This window comes from Gallinula chloropus (genome assembly GCF_964237585.1).
Source record: "Gallinula chloropus genome assembly, chromosome: 9".
In the NCBI taxonomy this organism is placed as follows: Eukaryota; Metazoa; Chordata; class Aves; order Gruiformes; family Rallidae; genus Gallinula; species Gallinula chloropus.
In genome coordinates, this window is record NC_140094.1 from 16,674,025 (window position 1) to 16,698,157 (window position 24,133).

At 38.5% G+C, this 24,133-nt stretch overlaps 1 protein-coding gene across 1 annotated transcript; it reads left to right on the top strand.

The window, feature by feature from the left end:
* Positions 1 to 5,133: 5,133 nt before the first annotated feature.
* Positions 5,134 to 23,380, top strand: ASB7 (ankyrin repeat and SOCS box containing 7; the record flags this gene model as incomplete). The annotated part of the gene is made up of 3 exons (XM_084268122.1): positions 5,134 to 5,344; positions 12,533 to 13,138; positions 23,241 to 23,380. 3 exons carry the CDS (start codon positions 5,134 to 5,136, stop codon positions 23,378 to 23,380), a joined length of 957 nt encoding a protein of 318 aa, XP_084124248.1.
* Between the last annotated feature and the right edge of the window lie 753 nt (positions 23,381 to 24,133).

Sequence of the window (24,133 nt, forward strand, 5' to 3'; positions counted from 1 at the left end):
ATTTTAAGCAAACTGTAAGTCATTGAGTAAGTGAGTTTTACTTTCACTAAATATGACTTCTTTTTATTAAAGTTGCAGATCTTACTCTTGCCATATGCAGCTAATTTTCCTTTGGGGGGAAAAAAGCTTGTTACTTTTTTAGTGGAGCAATCTGTTACCTTGTCTGTAGTCTGTGAAGTCAGTGCAATTCTAATTTGCATCAGCTAATAAAAAATGTGTGGGTTTTAAAGTGAAAATCATGCAAAAATTGAAAAAAAAAAAAGGTGAACTAACGACTGATCATCTATGCAAAAAAACAAGGCTAGAAATGTGATCAAATTAGGTCATGGCAGTGCAGTTTTGTGCAGGGCTGTGAGCGTATCTGCAGACCTTGTATGTTTTATCTTGGGAAGCAAAGCTCTTGGAAAATGTGCATAAGAGGGATGAAGAAAGCTTTTTTTCATCCCCCCCTCTTCTGAGCTATCATCAGGAAAGCAAGATTTTATGTTGCGTTAAGTGACAGAAATTTTAGCTTAAGCTAAAAGCTGCACGGTTCATATAATTGTTCTTGGTGCAGCTCATTTGCAGAAGGAACAAGTCACAGTTGGGTTTGTGTGATCTGCTATACAATGAGGTAATTAATGCTTTCGTTATTTATTACATTATTGCAGTGCTCACACCTGATAAGGGGCCCTGTCACAAGAAGCTTGCAGCCAAAGTGAAGGAAAGGCCAGATAGAGGTGTACAGAGAATTAATGAAATGCCATTGATGAGTATGGGCCCTCAACGGTGCCGTGAGGAATGGCCAAACCTTGGGACTGACCCCTGCTAACTGCAGGTGGCATGGAAGGAGGGTCAGGAGTGCTAGTCTGAAGGAGAAAACTGAATTGGGATTGTTAGTAAACTTTGATACTAAAAGGGTAGTTTTTATGTATGAAGAAAAAGGTGAAGATTCTTAAGGTGGTGGTATTGCTTATATTCACAGAATCACAGACCATTAGGAGTTGGAAAGGACCCCAAAAGATCAAGTCCAACCCCCCTGCCAGAGCAGGATGACCCAGACTAAATCACACATCCAGGCGGGTTTGAATGTCTCCAGGGGAGGAGACTCCCCAACCTCTCTGGGCAGCCTGTTCCAGTGCTCCATCACCCTCTCAGTGGGAAAATTCCTCCTGACATTCCCATAGAACTTTCTCTGCTCCAGCTTGCACCCTTCATTGTGAAGGTGTCTTTTGTGACAGGCCTGAGCCATCATGTGAGGGAGAGACAACTATTTGGTGGCTCTAGAAGTCCAGTTGAATGACAGAGAAGTCAATGCTCTATGTTGTCGGGTTTTATTCTTTAGGTAGGGAAGCAGAGATGGGATGGGGATTTAAAACAACAACAAACCCCCTCAAACAATCAAACAAAAAAACCCACAGAAATGGATTGGGAGGAACTAAATGGATCCTGAAGTTTTTTCCTGGCATCTGACCCCCCCCCCCAGGGAGATGTTGGGCAGTGAGGCAGAACTACGTGCTGTAACCTTTGCATCTATTCTTGTTCCATGGCAGAGGCATGTGGATGTAATCCTTAGAGAACAGTTTAGGCCATTTCTTCAAGGTTTGCTCCAGAGAGGAAGCACACCTCCCATTTCTCATCTGCCATAAAATACTGGGTGTAGTTTTCTCCTCACCTGGCAAAGCAAACTGTCCCCACCCCAAACTCCAGGTGACTGCCTGATAATGAAACACATCAGGGCCTTTTCTGACATAAGTGCATTAAAATGTAGCATTCTAGCACAGGTACAAAGTAAAAGTAAGTAGATATGTTGGTTTTATTCTTTGCAACTAATAAGAAATATCTTTTTTTAAGGGGTAGCAGGTTTTGACACACATGGGCACATGAGATTATGAATAGTGAAGACAATGAAGAGTGGGACATCCATCAAAGAGTGACAACCTCTTATAAGGTAATTCAAGAACACATTGAATTTATCTTGTTATACTTGAAAAATCAATTAAGTAGTTGTTGTCTTCCATTTTTATGGCACTGTGCAATCATTATAACCAAGAATGTATAGGTACACTTCCCCCCAACACTTAATTTCTTTTTTTTTTTTGGCTTGCATGGAGAAAGCCAATATGTAGCAATACAAATGCATACTGTGTTCTGAATGAGATTGATTACAGTTGCAAAACATTAAATATTAAGTGCCAAATGGCTAATGACTTCCAGTAGTCTTCCTTTCCTTCTCCAAAGATTGATGGTGTAAATGGGGGTTTGCAAGTAGGAATTTTAAATGATCTATGGACCAGAAGTGAAAATGTTTTCAAAGCTGGTGTGTACCTAGAACTGTCCTGAAACCTTTAATGTTACAGTCAATAATTCTTGTAATTTGAATTTCATCGCCTGCTATAGGGGTGAGACGGAAGAGTAGATATTTACAGAAACTGAGCAAGTGATAAAAGGAGCTGCTTATGCCTGACTTTGTCTTCTGCTTTGTATGTTTTAGTACTTATGTACTTTAGTACTAGCTCATTTGAATAAGCTCTGCTAGTCACATGCAACATATGGGGCCAGTGCCAACGTTTTATAATGCTGCATTACAAATATACCCACCAGCTGAGAAGTGTGATAGAAAGAGCTTTGCTTTTTCGTAACCAACTGTCTTCATAGATATTTGCAGGGGGGATACTGCTGTCCCCTTAAATGAGAAATCCCATTTCTCTTCATCTGTTCAGTCATCCTAACTCTTTCTTGTAGCACTTTGAGGGACTAGATTGACCCTAATTTTCAGGATCACGTGAGGTCTTGCGAGCATTAGACCTTTACAAGAAGGGACGGCAAAAATGGCAGTAGAAAGCTTGTTTGTATTAACTTTTGATCAGATATTCTCAGTTTGAGAGAAAAGTTTTCTTGTCTTGTTTTTGTATACATTGAGAAAGTAAGGCCAAAGGCACACACTGTGATTGATTGATTGATTGATTGACTTTTGAAGGATCTCCTCATGTCTCATATTTAACCAGTCAGGTTCTACTATCAGTTTTCAGCTGTAAATCTAAAGAAAGATCTTGTTCTTGTATTTGGAATTTCATTAACAGTATTGTTAGTGGTGTGATCCAGAATGAAGTCAAGCTCACTGTCTTAGAGGTGAGTGTGTTCTGAAGTGCTAATTGGAGTTTAGAAAAGAGCTTAGCAAAAGCTTATTAGAGTCAATAGAAATACTTCCATGGTCCTCAGATTAACCAAGTTTGATTTTGGAACATGCTGTAAAAGCTGAACTATTGAGTTAGCAGTTGCCAGATTGTAAATCCCCTTTTCTTCCTGTGTCAGATAGATGGAGTTCATACTATAAACCAGAACAAAGCCAGTACCTAAGCCATGTATAACCTATTGAGCTAAAAAGTCTTCTTTCATAACCTTATGCTGAAGTAGTGATTGTTGCCATACATGGTAAGTTGAAGCATTTATAAATGTCAAAGACGGGCATTTGCTGTATGTAAATCCCGGATTTGCAATGTAAGTGGGGTCGTTGTTGCCACCTGTTAATTATGAGTTTATATCTCTCCAGGAAGCAGATAAATAGCTTCTTTGCAGTGAGCACCCTAGGTTATAAAAGAGTGAATAGATATCTGTGCCTTTATCTGGAAGGATGGCAGTGATTGATGTTTTCACTTTTCTCTTGTCTGTGTGTGTATCTGGATCGCGGGAAAACAAGTGCCCGGTGGGATACGGGGAGTTGATTGCAACGTCTTTTGAATGACCTGTGAAGCACGAGGATCTGGAAATCCTTATGATATTTATGTAAAAGAAGGTTTAGGTAATGATGTTGGTTGACATCCTAATAAAAAAAGGTTGCTGCAAATTTGAAGTTTTGCTTAAAATTCTTTTTTTGTCTTCAGAACTTTCTGTTGTACTTTAGTCTTGATTAAATTCACAGGTGTCTAGATAAGTTTTTCCTATTTTTTTTAAAGTCTAGTCCTGTATTAATATCTATTGCAACAGTTTTTGAATAATTTCTGAGATGTATTGCTCAGCATTATCTTTCTGATTCCTGGCTTTTATACTCGAGACACTCCTTTCCACTCTAGGAATACCCATTAATGGGATGTGGTACACAATGTATGTGAAAATGTAAACACTTAACAGACTTTGTATACTCTGGAAGGATCCCTAAATACCTGTATTTCTTTTTTTTCTTGTCCCCAGCTGGGTACAAGTAGAACTGCAGATGAGTAGTTTTCAAACAGAGCAGGTAGTACTTCTTTCTTTCCCAATGTGTGTTTGTACCTAGGCTCTTTTACCGTGGCTATTTTAGATAACCTTTTGGCCCTGCTCTCTCATACACTTTATCAAGGTAATTTACAAGTGGAATTGTTCTGATGTATGTTCACATGGTGTTTGGCAGAGCTGTGTTAACTGCACTTGTGTGTTTTCAGGTCTTGTGTGTTGTCATCTCTGTGTTTAGTTTTGGAATATAGAGGTTCTTTGCACTCATTATGGACTAATAAAGAACTCCCCAAGCCAAAATACAAGTTGTGGATGCTACTTAAAAGAGGAAAAAAAAATGGAAGTTTTTAATTAGAACATCAGTGTTACTAATATTTATGTGCAGTAGGGCACTGGAAAAGGTTATCTTAATAAGATGAAAATATTTTCACAGAAGCTTAGAGGTGATATATTTCTAGAATAAAATTAAAGGCTATCATAGTTTGGTTGCTCTATCAGTGCAGTGCTGTTTCATGCAGCAGTTTAGATCATGTATTTCAACTGTGCCTCTGGAGTTAGTGATGTTATAACCGTGTTGGGTTCTGGAGATATTTTCATTTTGCTTATTGCTTGGGTGCTTTAATTGTGAACTGTTTGATGCTGTCACTTCTGAAGAAAACATTTACTATTTATAATGTGTAAATGTCCTTTTCTTTTGCAGTTCAGTGATATGAACCACATACTATGATTTTGCTAGCAACAGTGAGATTATTTGGTTTTCTTATCCTATGCATAACACGACTTTTCATATAGAGAGTAAATCAGATTTGCTTTTCATTAGCACTGACTTTTACCCTAGATAACTCTTTCCTGGTCCAAATCCTAATTTATTCATGCTTTATGTCGATTCAAGGTGACTACTGTGACCTCATGACACCTCTGTAAAAGCCAGATTCAGCTAGGATGTTACACCATCACTGTCGAAGAAACCCTGAACTACAGGAAGAGTTGCAGATTCAGGCTGCAGTTGCTGCTGGCGATGTTCACACCGTGCGCAAGATGCTGGAGCAAGGCTATTCTCCAAATGGTCGAGATGCCAATGGCTGGACCTTGCTTCACTTCTCTGCAGCAAGAGGGAAAGAGAGATGTGTCCGTGTTTTTCTTGAACATGGAGGTGAGAAAAATCTTGATACCCATCTCACAGCTTTCTGTCCCAGTTTCCAGTGTAGGACTTTCCAGCACTGGTTAGTTATCAGGATACTGATTCATGCTCAATGCATGAGGTAATAGATTAGCTTTATATCTTAATGCATTTTCTTTTTTTTCCTTTCCTTTTCTTTTAGAACTGTCTAGGAATCATTAAAAACGTGAATAAGCATTATGAAAATAGGGCAGAAGGGCTCACTATAAAATTAAATGCACTCACTATGGCTTTTTCTTCACAGTTAAGTGTTGTTATTAGAGGAAGGCAAGTCCTTGAGCTAAAATCAAAGTTTGTTTCCTAATTCTCAAGCAAATTAAGAAGTTGCAGTAAAAGACCAAGTTTCTGTACGGGCTTTAACGCAGTCTGCTAAACTTTGTGAAAACAGTACTCTCTGTGCAAGGGCTTCAGTGTCGGTGTCCTGGTTTCAGTTGGGATAACTTGCTTCCTAGCAGCTGGTGTAGTGCTGTGGTTTGCATTTAGGATGAGAAACATTTTGATAGCACGCTGTATTTTAGTTGTTGCCAAGCAGTCAGGGACTTTTCAGCATACTTGTGCTGCCCTGCCAGTGAGAGGGGAGCAACCAAGAAGCTGGGAGGGGACACAGCCAGGACAGCTGACACAAACTGGCCCCAGGACTGTTCCATACCATGGGCTATCATGCTTGGTATATAACTGGGGGCTGGCCAGGAAGCGGCATGGCTCAGGAACTAGCTAAGCATCAGCACTGGATGGTGAGCAATTGTGCAGTGCATCATTTGTATTGTTATTGATTATCTTCCTTTCTCTGTCCTGTAAAACTTGTAGGTTGAGGTAAAGACAGTTTAAACCATGGCAGTCAGCTAGTCTAGTTGATTTTACACCTCTCCTGCATCCATCCATACTGAAGCTTTTTTCCAAGAACTGCATTAAATTTTGTTGGTTTAAGTGATCTGCCCATTTGGGTGATGATTATTACCCCTCAAATTATAGTCAGCATTTCTTTTTGCTATATGTTCTTTCAAGGCCACCTAAAGTTTTAGAACGGATAGTCTTAATCTTTTAATGTGATACTGGAGAGGGAAAATAAGAATCAGTAGATATTTTCCAGATTCTGATTAGTGTTCTTCAATGAGCAGCATCTTCTTTTCTAGTGCTATTCTTATGAAGTGAATTATGAACATAGGTGTTTACAGTCCCAAGGAAATGGAAATTATCGTTCTTATGCTCTCATATCTGAGGCTGTATGGGGTGGGGTCCCTTATGTTTATCACAGTATCTGTTGGATGTATGGATCCCCCTTAAAAATTGAGTGGTGTTAATAGGTTGTGGTCTCTTCACAAGTAGTTACTTAAGAGCATTAGTGAGATATGGTCTGAACAACTGGACCCCGGTGATACACTGACTACAGATTCTAAGCATATAATATTGGCAAACCCTCCTCTCCTTATTGGAAGCGGGGAGTAAAGCTACTAAATTGCACTAACAAATAACTTCTGCTTCTTCTAAACAAGTTCTGCTTTTTAAATGTAATATATATGGATAATCTCAAGCCTTCAGTTTTGTAATTCAAACTTTTAATCTTGAAATATGTTGGGTTTAGCTCTGTAAACTTGAAGATTATCTGGAAAAAAATCCATATTCCTTCCGTATTCCTATGAATTTTTATTACATAGGTTAATAGCTGCTCATGCAGTGTTTTAATTTTATTTTTCTTGTCACTCTTCCCTATATGAAATCCCACCTGAATCTGATGCTTGGTGAAATCTGTGTGCAATGAAACATCCTTTTTCTAGAAGCAGTATAGCGTTTAATCACCAGGACTGGAAAGTTGAGTAACAAATAGCGTGAGGGTTAGTCATCTACGGCAGCTTCCGTGTGGCTGAGCCTCGCTTCAGCAAATTGGCACTGCTCTGTGCCTTGCCTTGTTTTCCCTCAAAACAGAGGCATAAAAGATAATGAGTGTTTTAATGTCACAAATGAGCTATTAAGCAGTGGATGAGCCAAGTTGATCATGCCTGCCTTGTTTGCCAGAGGTTTGTTTGTGTCTACCTTTCTTCGGAGGGAAGAAGGTGGAGGCTGTGGGAAGAAATGGATTGTTTTGATGTGGGAACTTGATCACTGTGGATCAAAATTATTTTGGTGTGAAGGAAAAAGCCATTTTCTGGTGTTAAACTTACGGTAAGCAGAGGATTGAACTGACTATATATTAATAATAAAGAAGATAGTGAGTGGATGGAGTTCTGGGGGACAGAGGGAGCTGAGATGTTGGTGGGACGAAGGGGCAGCTGGTGATAGTGGTGGCTATCTGGAGGAATGATGAAGCTTAGCAGAGCTGTAAGTATTTTCATGCAGCAGGAATGAAAAAAAACCACAGTGTGCTGTTGCTGAAGGTAGAGTGCTGTGCTTCAGAGCAGAGATGCTGGAAGATGCAGTCTTGAATGCTGGTCAGATGGACGTGAAGTTTGGCTAAGAGACAGAGAAGGAATCTGGTCACTGACCTGGAAATAAAATGTAGCTGCTTATGGGAGTCATGACCTGGATGCCTCCTGCTTTTGCTTTTTTTGCTTCTCTTCCATCACTGCTCAGCAGCAAAGAAAGAGCCATGGGACAGCGTTGTGCATGCAGATTGGCTGATTTCAGTGGAGGTGCTGGAACAGAAGGAAGCTTTTTATTATCTACTGAGCAAGGAGACACAGATAGATGGGAAAAAGCATTAAAAAAACCAGTCCACACTGAAGGGTGAAGCCAATAGAAACACCAACTACATACAGAGGCAATTGGTCAGATAATAAATATTCTTTAGCAAGTGGGGAAATGCAGAAAGTTGATCAGAACCATGAAGAAACATAATGAAAAACAGTAAATTTGACGTTATCAGTGTACTTGTCTCATTTTAATAAAGTGAAAAATCGAGGAAGCCAGCTCTTTGCATCCATCCAAAACTCAACAGGAAAGCAAGATGAAAACAGGGAATATGGTTTTCAGTAATCTTGGAGTTATGTGTAACAAGCCTTTTTTTCCCCCTTTAGTTTACTTTTTTTACTTTCAAAATGACATATCAAGACAGACAGTCCAACTCTGGACAAGAACTCTTGTTTTATTAATCCCCAACCACCACTGTTAGTGTTACAACCAGCTAAAATCTTAAAAGTGTGTAGCTGTTAGCTATCCCTTGGCAATGTTTTGTCAATACTAATTGAGCGGGACTGATTCTGGTTACTTGTATTAATGAAATGATTCACTAAAGTTCTTAGAATACTAACAGAAGGAAGTAGCCAAACAGATGTATTTATTTATTTTTAGTCTTGGCTGCAAGGTAGCTAAATTTCTCGAAGTTCATGCAGAATCTGGGAGAAACTAGAGAATACCAAATGCTCATCCCTCTAAACCAGCTCATAAACCAGTGTTTCCATGTCTGAACAGTAATACTTTCCTGGAGGTCTTCTGTATCAGTGTTGTCCTAGAAAATTCAAAACAAGAGATATATGTAGCCATGTTTCTAAACATTGTGGTCAGAATTAAGCCCTAGTTGGGGGAAGTAAGCTTGAAATAATAGAAGTACTTTATGAAGCCAGAAGCATTACTTTCTTGGCTTCCCAAATTAGGCTGTGACAGTGACCTAATGAAGGTGTCATGAAAGAAAGGAAACTGTCCCAATGAGCTGTAAATTGAAACTCTAAAATATTGGACTCTTATTAACTCCAGAATAGAGTATTAGAAGAGTTTCATTAACAGTAGAGTTTAAACAACTGGGTTAGGTGCCCAACTTTAGCATGAATAAAACAGTCCAATTCTCACTCAGTGTTGCACAGTTTAAATCTCAAGTGAGACTGACAGTAGTTTGGTACCCTTCATTCGGGGTTTATGCCACTGTATTACACCTTAAAATTAAGAACATTAGAAGTCACCAAATGCAGTTGTTCATACTGTAGATTCTCCTATCCCCAAATTAATGGGAAGCTTGAGAAGGAATAGCTATAGTTGTTTGACAGGATGGGAGCAAATTAAAGAAATGTTGACAAGTGCTGGCTTCATCCCTTCCCAGTTAAATACACTTGTACCAGGTGCTTGTGTCTTGGGTGGTGGTTGGGTTTCTTTTTGTAAAACCCCTCTGCAGCTTGTGAAAGGTAAGCAAAGAGAATTCGTTTCTACCATGCTTGTATTCCACGAGGAGTGAGTTACTTTATTACATGAGACCAATGCTAAAGCCTTTTCAAAACCAACTGAAGAAAAAAACCCACACAAAGCCCCAAGTTTTTAAGGCAACATCAGCTCTGTAGCAGCACTTTTGCCGATGTGGGGACTGAACGGATGGAAATGGGATGGAAATTACATGCAACGTAATGCAGATCCAACTTCTGCTAGAAGCCCTTGGGAAGTTCAGAAGTTTTCCAGGAGATGGCAGCAAAATATTGAACAGCAACAGACAATGTTTTGGTCTTGTTAAGATTGTTTCCCTAATCAAGGGGGAGACTGGTACTACGAGCTCATTAGAAGCCCATCATCTTAACAAGAATTGCAGTGTTTTTATCATGAGGTTTGCTACGGGGTTTACTCTTGGCAGGTGTGTTGTTTGTGTTGCTTGTTTGCCCAACTAAGTTTTTGTTCCTATTCTTGTTGAGACACTTCTCTTACATTACTTAGTATTTTTTTGGTTCTCCTTAGTGGTCAAAAGCAATGAAATTTGGGGAGTACTGAAAACCATAGAAAGGGCATCCTTATGCTGCAAGTAAATTGTTGGGTTTTGTTAACAGCAACTTGTATAAAAATGAGTATGTATGCACATGCAAAAGTTGGGGCATATCCAATTGAATATGGAAATAACGTAGGCTGAACAGGCTAGCAGCAGTGTCCTGCACCACAGCTGGGGAGTAGAAATGATTGGCTTGTATGCCCTACGCAGCATGGTAGACAGAAAGCACAACATGAATTTTATTTTGAAGCATTTCTGTGGAAATGGCCCCGGCTGCTGCTGTCCCCTTTATATTATGTCCATGATTTTCCCTAATTCTGCTGTTCAGAACCTATCATCCCTCTTTAATTCTCATGCTGACGCTACTCACTGTATTTATCACCAGTCAGGACATAATCTAGAATAGCCTGAGCAGTGTGAAGAGAAGGTCCTGGGGGAAGCAAACATGACTTTGAAATACTATCCTTGTCTTTAATGACTTTGTGGGTTGTACCAATTCTTTGCTATATTTTGGACATCATCACAGTGCAGATTAGCAATGACCTGTTCGGTCACTGACTTCATTTCCCTGCCAACCTGTGGATGCTTCATGAATTACTTTAACTCTGGGTAGTGTAACTTACAGAGTGCTGAAACTTCTCCCTTACACAGAAGACCAGGCAGGCTGTCACTACGAAGGGACTAAACTTTCTGCCATTAATCTTTCTCCTGTTATTTCTAGGTTGCTATTCCATACCCTAGAGGCAGTTCTCTCGGTTTATTTCTCTGTGTAGTCAGGCTGTGTTAGTTTGTATGTTGGTTTTCTTTAGTTTGGTTCCCTCCCCTTGGTTTTCACTTTACATTTTAAAAAATCCTTCAGGTTGCTGGATTGTCTTTGCTGTTGTGTTCTGTCTTGTCCTGCCTGTCCTTTTATTTTGGTTCAGTGTCTGCCTGGGTGTGTTGTCTGGCTATGGTCATACTGGGTCCATATGGGGAAGCTTATTCCTGTTGTGTTGTGTTAGCACCTTTGTGAGTTCAGGCAATTTATATTGTATTCTGAACATTGCTTGTAGCAAGTCTTTATTTTAAGATGCAAATTGATGTCTCCCACCCTCTTCCCCTCACCTGTGTGGGTGTGATGGCATCCCAGCAGAAAACTCTGCCTGCTCTGTGGTACAGGAGAGCGAGGGCTCCTTGAGCAACATGCAGGAGTGTTGGCTGTTCATAGTCTTCAGCCAAGTTTGGTTTAAACCTGTGTGGTCACAATGTCCTGTGTCCCATTGTCCCCTGCCTCCCATCCCCAGACCACTGCTACTTTCCTTCTGAATGCAGTGTGTCTAGAAGAGTAAATCACAAAGAATTCAACGTGCCAGGCTGCAAGGACAGCTCACAGAGTTACGGGAGGTAGACAGGCACCACTCAGAGCTGATGTGCTTTGTGCACTAATGTTGTTTAATTACAGAGTAGACAATGCTTCTCCTACCCTAGGTTAGAAAAGTGCCTCAAACTTCCAAATTGTAGTTTGTACCTTTTAGCGTCTGACAGGCAGTATCTGGGAATGGTGGAAGGAGAAGCCTTGCAGCCTGGCTTGTTCTTTAGCTGAGAAACAGTAATGAAGCAGGCACCTTTCCTCCAGTAATTCATTTGGTACATGGGGATAGTCACTGGCTTTATATGTCTGGGTGTATTGAGGAAATTAAATTAAGTAAATCAATTATTTTAATTTGTAAATTCATACATTAGACTGAGGTGTTGTGCTGTTTTGAGGGGAGAAGTGGGGGGGGCATAATCTGTGTAATCACTTATCTACTGCACTAACTTTTTTCCTGACTCCTTCCATAAGTGGATGCTTACGTTCTTGTAAAATCTTAAATTTTTGTAATACTATAAATTCAGAACAGATTCATCATCTATAAAAATGGACTTTATCAAGATAATCTAAAATAACATGTATCCTACATGCTTTGGAAATCCTGCAGACCACAGAGAAACATTTTACCTAATACAGTATTACACCCTAAAAACAATTCAATCCTGCCAGACCACAAAACATCCGCAATTTGGGACAGCAGATGTTTCTACACATGCTTCTTTTTAAGACCAAGAAGCAACACAAGGGAAAATAAAAAAGTGGAACATTGAGAAAGAAATGTAATATTGTAGAGCTGGAGGAAAACTGGATGGACAGAGAGATTTGAGTAAGTAGCCTAAGAGTGCTAGGAAGATGTGGAAAAACTATTTGTCAAATGGAAACATATGTATATAAAAGAAAAAAACAACACTTTTTTTTGTGTGTGTAACTCTTACTTAAATGATATTTAACTTTTTTCTCAAAAGTAGCATGTTTATGAAAGCTAGAATTAATTTGAAGTACAAAACAATCCTGCCATGCTATGCCTGAAATGACTAACGTTCAACTGTTCGATTTATTAATTTACTTTTTTTTTTTCCAGCACTGGATTATCATAATGCCTTCTAATTATTTTTTAATTTTATTTTAACTTCAGCTGATCCCACAGTTAAGGACTTAATTGGAGGCTTCACTGCTCTGCATTATGCAGCCATGCATGGCCGAGCGAGGATTGCACGCTTGATGTTGGAATCGGAATATAGAAGTGACATTATTAATGCAAAAAGCAACGATGGTTGGACTCCCCTCCATGTAGCAGCCCACTATGGCAGAGACTCATTTGTCAGGCTCCTGTTGGAGTTCAAGGCTGAGGTTGATCCGCTCAGTGATAAAGGTACTACGCCGCTTCAGCTGGCCATTATCCGAGAGAGGTCAAGCTGTGTGAAAATCCTGCTGGATCACAATGCCAACATCGACATTCAGAATGGTTTCCTGTTACGATACGCTGTGATCAAAAGCAATCACTCTTACTGCCGAATGTTCCTTCAGAGAGGGGCGGATACAAACTTGGGTCGCTTGGAAGATGGACAGACACCCTTACACTTGTCTGCTCTTAGAGATGATGTGCTTTGTGCACAAATGTTGTATAATTACGGAGCGGACACTAACACAAGGAACTATGAAGGACAGACCCCACTGGCTGTTTCAATAAGTATTTCTGGAAGTAGCCGACCCTGTCTGGATTTCTTACAAGAAGTGACAAGTATGTATGTAAGAGAAGTTAATCACAGGACACAGTGTCCTCTAAAAGCCTTCTTTGAATTTAGCCCCAGAAAAAAAAAAATGCTTCCTCTCTGCCCCTTCGTGCTATTTAAATGCACTAGAAAGTTTCTGGGAAAGTGAAGGGATTGTGATACTGGGAATCTCTTACTCAGCAAAGGTGCTAATGTTAACTATATTTAATTTAAATTAGTTTTGTTTCAATATCTACAGGCAGCATTAATTTTTAAAAAGTGAACTGTAAAACCTCGTTTTATTAATGGCCTTAGCACACGAGATGTTTGGGGGTTTGGGTTTGCTGTTTGGGGCTTTTTTTTAGTGTCTTTTGCTTTTTTTTTTTTTAAATCATCATGCAAATACTAAGTTGCTGGTTTTTTTATCTGTCACTGGGACTAGGGCAGAAAAGAGCCCTTGCTGCTTTGTGTTCTCCCTCTACCCCCTACAGCAGACGACAAAATGGCATAGTTCATTCCTGCACCTTGAAGGGGTTTCATGTGTTGTGTGGCTTTGATTTGATTTTGTTGATGTCTTTGAAATATGAAAGAGATTTTTACCTCATGACTTCAGATATTTTAAAAGAGTATATTAGTCTCCTAATGTTCTGGTCACTTTTGATTATCAGTTTTTGGTGTATTCGATCTACTGGAAGTTCTTCATTCCTCTCAGATTCAAAGTGGAATGCTATACTGGTGTTCCATAATTATAGTATTGCCTAAAGCATTAAGAAATTGCTGATTAGCAATTAGCAGGAGTTTGCCAATTCAAACATGTTAAGATGGCCTGATAAATTATCATCCTCCTAGGATGATCTTTGCACTGCAGAGGATGGGGTGTTTAATCCTTTTTTTCCCCTACAGTTCCTTTTATTTATTTAGGGAGGCATGTGGTAGTTTTTAGGAGAATTAAGTACCCTATACTCTGCAAAGAAACCGAAATTTAGTGTGGGCTGAGAGTGAATCAGCTGAGATCTACTGTCAGTAGCTGACACATAAGCATTTGGGATTTTGGGTTTTTTCTTTATAATTTATGATGTTATTTTTTCTCATGTTTGAAATCCAAAGAGAATTTTTGGAAAGGTGGAAGTTGGTAAATACAAGGAAGTGATAGATTTTATTTTAATTTCTCAGCCCTTTCTCATTCAAATGCATTTCTTTGTACTTTCCTTTTTTGGGGGATCCTCTCACTATATAGTGACACCATCAGGGTTATTAGCTGATGATTAAAGTCGAAAGACTGATTTGGAAACGTGGAAACTGGTGCTGTAACTTCTAGCTTGCAGATTCCATACCTTAAGGGTTTAATGTTAAGTGAGAAGTAAATTCTGCTACAAAAAAAAAAATGTAGCTTAATTTTGTGGCCAGTGTAATGGTGTTGGAACTGTCCCAGTTTTGTGCTGATGGAGGGAGAGCTCAGAAAACAGGGAGAACTAGTGCTGACAAAGCCACTTCAGCTTTGTGCTTCTGAGCAAAATTATTATGAATCTGTGTTTACAAACAGCTATAAACAGACTCTGCTGCCCTTATTATAAATATCCAAACACTGTCTTCCACAGTTTTCATGAATAATTGCTTTAATAAGATGGTGTAGGAGAGATGGATAAAAAGCGAGCTGGGATTTTTGGTAGCAGAGTTCCCAATCAGATCAGACTGTGTACGGGGAATTGTTGAGATCTCACGTTGTAGCACTTTGGGGAAGAATCTCCTTTCTATTGCAATATGTATTTACTAAAAGAAAAAATTATGAAGTTTTTTAGAGAATTCTTCAGTGGAAGTCAGTCTTCCAGAAATGATTTCTTGTGGTTGGTAGCAGTGCCTTGGTCGTAGGGCTTAAGGGGAACTTCTGGTTTGTTTATCTGAACATTATGCTACGTGCTTAATATAGAAATCCACAGCTGTAAATTTTATATATGCATCTGAAGGTTTGAAGAGTATATTTGATAGTAGACCAGGAAATGGTTTCTAGTTTTGCAGTAGATACAGATTTTTAAGTGCAAAGATTATATGTGCATTATGAATTGTCAAACTGATCCGTGTCTTCAGGTGCATGCAGTCGCATGCTTCATATAAATGAGAGCCTATGCAGCAAGCTACTGGAAGATGTAAGCAGCTATTTTATTTTTTTTATACTCTGAAAACATATTTGTACAGTTACAGTCCCTCAGACAATATCAAATGGCAATTTCTTCTTGGTTTGGTAGGTACTATATCAGTAATAATCGCAGCCCTTAGCCCAGGTCCCTCTTTCTGAGTACCAGGCAAGAAACCCAGCTCTCAGAAATACTCAGTATTAGCCCTGAGAAACTGCAGGAAGGTATTAGATTTTGAGTTTTGACCCTGAAGGTCTGATATTCTTCCTAGTTCTGGGTAGAGACTCCTGTGCTCCTAGAATAACTCCAAGAAGAAGGAAGTAGTTGTAGTTGTGTTTCAATATTTAAGCACAAAGCTGGAATATAGGAACAACAGAATTCTTCAGTATGAGTCTGCCATTGACTTGGTGGGGTTTTTTTTCTTTCTTTCTTTTATTTCCTTTCTCTTTTTTAAAATGCAAAAAAGACCCAAGCCTCCTTGTCACAAAGCAATGTTGATGATGAAAACAGCTCAATTACTTTCTTACTCTTTTTCCTTATGTGTTATAACTTCTTACTCCAAAAAACAGGTCTTGGCAATTGCCATAGTATCTGAGATCATCTGATTCAGAGCACTTCAGTATTGGGATCTGAACCTGCCTCTTCAGGAGTGTCAGTGGGTTAAGCTTGGAATACATTAATGCAAAATTAAATTAGAGATGCATGATGCATGTATAGAATATATATTCAGGAAAACATAGACTCTTATTCTTTTCTATTTTTTTGGTAGTGTATATATCTGCTGAATTAACATGTGCAATTGCAGTCCTGGATGGAATGATTTATGTTGAAGCTGAATGGGATTTGAGAATATTAAAAACAAAGAGAATGCTGGAGGTAGGAAAAAAAAAAAGAATGCAAACATTAGAAAAATACTTCCAGGTTCAAATAAACTTTTAAGGTACTAGAAATTCCAAAAAAAGGGGGATAAAAAACCCAAAACTTGAACCCTTGCCCCTCCCCACAGCTCTGATTTAATTTAATCACTGTTCAGATAACACAGCAGACAAGAGAGTCTATGACTTGCGATGTGAGGTGCTTGGCTCTGTCAAGGCAGATAGTGAAGTAAACTGATATGGCCCTGGTAGTGTAATATGGCATATGTATGTTAACAGGTATCAAAGAACTTATTTCAGATCTGGAACGAGATCTAAAGTTCACCAAATGAATTCAACTACAAATACTTCATCTACTTTCTTCTTTTTTTGGGTTTTCTTTTTTTTTCCTTGTTTGTTTTTACAAAGGGCAAATCTTTGCCTTTGATGAGAAAGTGTAATTTTTGTCTTTCAATTTATATAGCACTGTAAATGTGCTGAAAATTTAGACAAAAAATCCTGTTAAGGAAATCTTTATACATTCTTTGTCTCTATTCCTTTGCTAAATAAAGATAACTTTTCACTAGGAGATTTTTTTTTTTTTTTAATTTTTTTTTTATTTTTACTGGAAGAACACTTTAAAAAGGGTGTCTGCATAGCTTAAACTTTGACAAATGCAGAAGTGTCACAGTGAGTTAAGTAGATTTCTTCATATTTTATAATGCGGATAATTGCAAAGGAAACAGTATCTTCATGTTTGTTATAACATAGAATAACTTTACTGGAATTGCAAGCTTTGTCTGCTTCCTTGGGTGCTGCTGGAAATCTTGCACTAATGAATGTGGTCTGCTTTGTCATCCAGAGTTACGCAGGGAACCGGGGTAAGAGGGTTATTTTATAGTTTTCATTTTAGCTGGATCAGCAATAAACAAATTCCATCTGAGTCGTGATTACTTTCCACAGATTGTGGGTACCTATTTGTTAAAGACCAGCATAGTTTTTGAATACTTTTTATAAAAGACATAGCCCCATTTTTTTCTTCTTAGAAAGAAGGGAGGTACTTTTAACTCTCAACTCAGAATTGCCTGGTGTGATATTAAGAAATGCAGCTACAAACCCAGAGCGTAGCTGACTTTTTATATTAAGCGGTTTAATAATTTTTTTACATATAGAAGAATTTTTTGGAGAGGCCTATGTAAATGAAAAAAAATTTACAAATCTCTTTTTTTCTTGTGGTATGTCAGATACAGCCACCCCCCTGCTCCTGTTCGCCCACTTAAGATGTACTTTCATAGTGGAAGAACGGTGTAAGGATGCATCTGAAGCCTGTCTGGGTTCAGAGCACTTTACTTAATAGATAAACATTTCAGTATTGAAGCTCTTACCTGAATTGCCATAGCAATTTCAGTAAGACTGAATTTATAGAAACACTTCCAAATTTTTTTTAAAATGATCTTATCTGAGCATATTCAGATAGCAATTTAATTGCTAAATAAACCTGTTATAATTAACATTGAGCTTTCCTGACTTTCTGCTTTTCCTGACTGAAATTTTCAGTTCAAAATACGCTCGTCCTCCGTACATATTTTCTGTGCCAGATTTATTGATGTTTAATAGACATCTAAAACTCGTGGTGGACAGTTATTTTTCAAAGAGCAATGAAAACATACTTCATGCTCAAGTATTCTAACAGAGGCATTCTGAATGCAAAATTAAACCAGGACTTTTAAAATTACTTCTATGATACCCACTTAAAAAGAATAAACCCCCCTCTTTGTCCCGTTGAGCTGGATTCTGATTTAAGGGGTTTGTTCGCTCTGTAATTCTTTCTCTCTAAATTCAGCCCTGTGTGTCTTATATTTTCAGAACTACAGACTCTTGATACTAGCTTTTTCTGGCGTTTTGAATGGGGGAAACCCAGATATCCTCTCTAGTTATTCTGTTGTTTTTTACAGAGTACAAGATAGTGCATTTCCTAAGCAGTTAGACCTGCTCCTGTTGCAATGAACAGCCAAATCCCTGTTCAGCGCAGCAACAGCCATTTACTAGGTGTTTGCATCATTTACTAGGTGTTTGCATCCTTTCAGTATGATCTGCTTTGTGCATCCCCATCAATGAGTTTCTCAGCTGGTGGATGTGAGTTTTCAGTTGATAAATTCAATTATATTTTTGTTAATCCCACCCCAAATCATAACTAAATTTAATTGCTGGTAGTGGCCGAGCTCCTTGACAGTTGTCAACTAAGGGATAGATTTAAGAGTTAGCTGTGGATATAAGCACTTACACTCTAGAGGAGCTGAGCTGCTGCCAGCCATACATCAGCCTGGTTTATGCTTTGTTTTTAATATTTCACAAAACTTTTAAGTTTCCTTTGTAGCTCAAAAGACGCTACCAAATGGTTTCCTGCTACTGTTTTCAGTCTTTCACAATTCCCAGGGGAGGCAGAGGCTCAGTTTGAGAAATACCACTGTAAGCTTTTTCTAGAGAAATATATTAATATTGCAGAGAAAACTGTGGGTGGCTTCTGAAATATGTCACTGATGTTATTTTTAATTTTTAACTTCTTCAGAAACTGCCTATCTGCCTCACACCAATGACACTGGGGTTTTGCCATTATTTATTTAATTTATTTATTTTAGTAGCTAGAACAATACATGAGAGGATCTTCACACAGCCTGCAAGTGTATTAATTTCAGTTACTCCTATGTTTTCTTTTGGGTAACAGTACAGGTCAGTTTGTGATTTTTTTTTTTTTTGCTTTGCATAGGTCCTCTTCTTTCTTTGGTGGAGGAAAAGTAGTGAGTATTCCTCCTCTCCACCTTTATAATACTTGTGCTTAAAACTGAGTGAACAGCCCCGCCGGTCTAATATTACACCTTAAAGATCCTAAAATACAGAGCTATTAGGTGAATTAGTGGTTTATTTCTTGGGGAGTATGGTCTGCATGGGAAAAATACCCATGCAGGCACAGCTCTAAAATACCAGAGTTGTGGAGCACTTGTAACCACGTACAGTTCTCTGCATGGGTAGTAAATCCTACAAGTATGTTTTGTTCTGTCTCAGAGACAGGCAGCAAACTCCCAGATAGAACAGCAGAAAGAGCTTGAAACTGCAAAAAGAAAAGGAGTGGAATATCGAGTGGAAATTCAGGATTAACTGTAATTATATCATGGTGTCAAAGCATGCTTTTTTTCCCCCCTTGCTTGACCAGAGAAGACCAATGTATTAATAATAATTTTAAAGGCACTTTTCATAATTTAAGTAAAATAATTATGAATTATTTAAGGGCAGGGGAAGCTCAGCAACTTACTTTGTTAGGGGTTGAAGAACTGAGTTAGGAAAATGTTTACATTTTATACATACTGAAGTCTGCTGCCTCTAGAGAGAAAACAAGCAAAAAGCATTTGTTCTTTGTTTTATAACTCTGCTTTATACTTCTTCTGTTTGGAAGAAACTTTCCTGTCACGTTTGGAAAACTATACACAGGAATCGCGTTGGTGGGGAATCTCTGCTTTCCATTACAGCACGTAGCATCAGCCACAGAAGACAAAAAATGATCTATACATCCCTTTTCCTGCAGTTAATAACTTCTAATTTATTTGATTATCGCTATAAAGCTTACAAAATAAATTGAAGTATCTGACTTGTTCAGGTAAACGCGTTAGCAAACCTTCAGCTCTATGCCAGCAGCGGGTGTTTGCTGCCCTGATGGGAACTTGTGGGTTGTGTAACAGTCTGCTGATAACCCCCAGACTAACAGCACTGCCATCATCAAGGTGTCCCTTGGAGACCAGAGCAGGGATGCACTGGGTTGTTTTTAAGGTAATTCTGTGTCACTGTTTTTCATGATAGCGGTAATTAGGTCTGTCTTACCTTTTATATTTCTGGATTTTTTTTGATTCTTTCTTTGATTCTGTTCCCTTTTTTTTGCCTAAATAACTTTCCAAACTATAACCAAAGTTGCTACTTCCTAATTGTTTTTAAAAGGACTTTATTCATCATTTAACTTGTCTTGCTTTGCCAAATTACTAATAACATTTTTCATTTGCCAAACCAAGGTTCACTGACATTGGTCTGTAATCCTTTATTTTTTTTTTCTTTTTTCATTCAGATGCAACCAAGAATGAGTAAGTGTTCTAGACACCGTTTCTAATAAATCACAAATGCATTAATAACCCTGGAATTTGCAAGGCGTGACCTAAGACACTAATAGCCACTAGATGTAGCAACTGGTGCTTAACACTGGAAACGTCCATTGTTAATACATTCCCAGGAAATATTTTTAGGCTTATCAGGGGAAAATGTCATACGCGTGATAATCGGGTCTTTTTGAATTAACTGATGACCGATTTCTTCTGGGTATTTTAAGTTGTCTATTCCTTTTTGTTCTCAAAAAAACCCCCATAGGATGTTAATTAAAAGGCATTCATTTCTAAAGCCAGAAATCAGTGTGTCATAGCTGTATTATTGTATACCCAACTACAGAAAATACACAGACTGATCTGTAGGTCTCCGTAGCCTCTAGCACTGCTGTTTGCAGTTAACTTTTGAAAAGGTGCATCCTTTCTGAACCATGTTTGAGTTCACATTTAAAGCATTAGAACTATTTCTTTATCACCATAAAAATTCCTCTCCTAGGTTTCTTACCAAAAGTTTTTTTTTTCTTTCCCTGAAGCTTGAGCATTCAGTTGTCTGAGTTGTATGAATTCATTCCTTCAGGTAGGGGAAAAAAAAAATGCTAAGAAGAAACCACCAGTGGACAAAGTAATTAATGATCTGTATTCTAAGTCATGGCTGAAGGATATAATTAACAATAAATTGACATTTAGATACTGTGGTGAGAAGTATAATAAAAGAATTTTAAACTTATATGAAGAAAAATCAAATTTTTATGTTTTTTAATTTCTTTAAAAACAGACTGAGACTATTTTGGTCCATTACTTCTGCTAGCTTACCTCAGATAATTTTAGTGCTTAAGATAAATCCCAGTGTATACCTGCCTGTCAGCCCGTTTCTATAGAAGAACCCATGCAGGGGGAAAAAAGGGGGAACTCGCTGTAAAGGGTAACTGAAACCACGCACAGAATGCCCAAAGTAGAAAACAGGAAATAGTTTCATAATCTCTTTACTCTTTGCTTACCAGGAAAGTCTAATAAGCTCATAATGTCAATGTCTATTTAGCTGATAGAAGGGTTTTTGCTGAACTAGGAGGTGGATGGAAGAAGGGACGGGCTCTGAAGCCAGCTCTGAGGCTGGCTCGGGCAACAAAAACCCTCCCGTCTCCTCCAAACACGTTTGTGTCCGGTGAGCTGACAGCATCCTACTGTCCACTGCAAAGCCCGGCCGCATCGAGCCCGCACAGATGGCAATTCCTCTTCCAAAAATGTCCAGCTTAATTGGTGGCAGCTCAGGAAAGCAGCTAATTGGAAACGTCCATCTAAGTTATTTAAAGTCGCTTTTGTTGCTTTTTAAAGAAAGGATTGATTCTAGCAGTCAGCTCAGTAAAACCTTCTTGCCTGTTTTTGGACAAGCAAGCACTGTTTTTTACCATTAATAATGATATAGGTAATAGAAGGTGCATTAAATTGCTCTGTTGGCATCAGATTATCTTGATACTGGCATAAGTACCTACGATGTTCATAGCACCAGGTGTTTTGAGTCAAACAGCTCATAGGGTGCCATAACTGTCTAAGCCTCTTTTTCCTTATTTTCTTTCTTTTTTTTTTTTCTTTTTTTTTTTTTTTCCAGGCTATGACACAGTTAAGTTGATGAGCAAAATATTGATTAGCACGGCTTCAATGTGGTAGTGGGATAATCTCAAAAAGAAAGAGATAGCAGAATGGGGAAAAAGCACAAACAGCTAGTTCGGTCAGGTTTGGAGTGGTTCCCGTGGTGGGAGGTTACTAAATAGAGTCTTCAGCTTTGGGAAGAGGTACCGAGCGTGAGTGGAGGATGGAGATTAATATAAAGGTATGTAAAATCATGACTGGCCTGAGAACAATTAGTCATTATATTTTTTGTTGGTAACTCAGAAGAATGGTAGGCACGTAACGAATCAATCAGGAAGCAGATCTAAAATAAATAAAAGCACTTTGTAGTTTTCAAGCCAACGCCTAATTATATTGTGAAATTTGTTGCCACAGGATGTTTTGGATACTGAAAGTATGAATGCATTCAAAAAACATTAGACAGATTTACAAAGGGCAGGCCCTTCACAGCTATTAAAGCCGTAGATCTGCGTGCAATCGCTGGTTTAGGAAGGCCCAAAGGCCCCGGTGCTGAAAGTTAGAAGGATATATTGGGACAGGATTTCTCAACAGCTCTTGTTTTGCTCGTTTTCTCTTTCTTCCTTGGGATTCATTGCTGCGTATGTTCAGATTCAAGGCGAGATTAACCTTTCTTACATGATATTGCATGGGGGACCCTTTGTCAAGGTGTTTGACTTGAATAGCTTCCTGTTAAGAACAAGTTTGAAAGGGGAACCGATTATTTTGAAAACTCCTTGCCAGAAATTCTGAAGTTCACATGATGTCAGTAAAGCTTTTCCTCTGTGGGTAGTGGTTAACTCATGTTTTTATCTCTCAGTTTGACGAGGTTGTGGCTGCATCCAAAGCCTGAATACCTCATTTTTTCCTTTGAAGGGAAAAACCCAATCCTTAATTCTGCCACGCGATCTTTGAATAACTTCTATGGAGCTTCATTCACTAAGGAAACTGCCTAGTGCTGTTACAGCTGAACGTAGAAGTTTTTGTCTTAATGTTTGAAAAGAAGCAAGACTGAGGGTTTTTTTCCCCAGGTGCTACATGGATAGAAAAAAAGCCACAAAAAGTTAAACAGAGGAGTTAAATGCTGCTCTACAATGCTTAAGTGTGTGTTGCATGGGAATCCTCGTGTGGATGATGTCACTTTACACTGGCATCAGTCAAATTATGTGCATGCAAAGATGTTTATAGGATTTGTCCCTTGATTTCATTATTATTCATTAGAAAGGTATTGACATCTGCCATTTTTTCTCTTGTAATTTTTCCCTTCCCTCTGCCTCGTAGAAAACAGCAAACGTTTGTGACTTTACTGAGTAAATGACCTCTTAAACTATGCTTAAAATGTGATCATTTTACTTTTATGTGTTCCTTTTGTCTTTTCAGGACAGCCCAGAAACTTGCAAGATCTATGCCGAATTAAAATCCGTCAGTGTATAGGCCTTCAAAACCTAAAACTACTTGATGAACTACCCATTGCCAAGGTCATGAAAGACTACTTAAAACACAAATTTGATGATATCTGATATCCATGAAGAGAAGAACTCTGAGCAAGATTAGTTATATTCCAGATACTGAAGAGGCTTGTTGCCTTGCACAAAGTATATCCTATGCAAATTCTGATTTTTCTGTAAAGTCAGAAGGCAGGTATACACTTCCTTGGGTTTTTTATACCACACGCTAGAAGGTCTTAATTTTTGGTTTCTTGGTCCAAGTTTACAAGGTCCAAGCTTTCTATACAATACTACGTTTTAAAAATTGCAGTTGGCTTTTTGTTTGTTTTCACATGAAGTGTGCAGACTTGCAGTGGAGCTGGAAGGTAGCCTCTCAAGGGAAGTGGTTGGTTTGAATTGGCATGCTGAGTAATGATTCAAGAAAATAATGTTTGGAAATCAAGGCACCAGTCCTGCAAAAGGATACCGAGAGAAAGACCTTCAGAGCCTCGTTGTCTCTTGGGACTCTTATCTCTGCCAGGGTGTATGTTTTTGCAGGATAGAGGGAAGAGTTGATAATCAACATGTCCTAGGGTACTGTATGAAGACAACTTGGAAATTAGAGAGAAAATTCAGTTACCCTGTTTGATTTGAGGGTCTATACATTGGCTCTTTTTATAATATTCTTTTCCTAATTACTGTAGTCGGGATGCCCATGAAATTCAGGCCCTCTTCTTTCCTGACATTCCCTGTGAAATGGGCGGCTGTTTCTAAGTCTATTTTTAACAGTGACAGTACACTACAGAGAGGTATAGCCTCTGTATTTTTTACATTAACTTAAGAGTA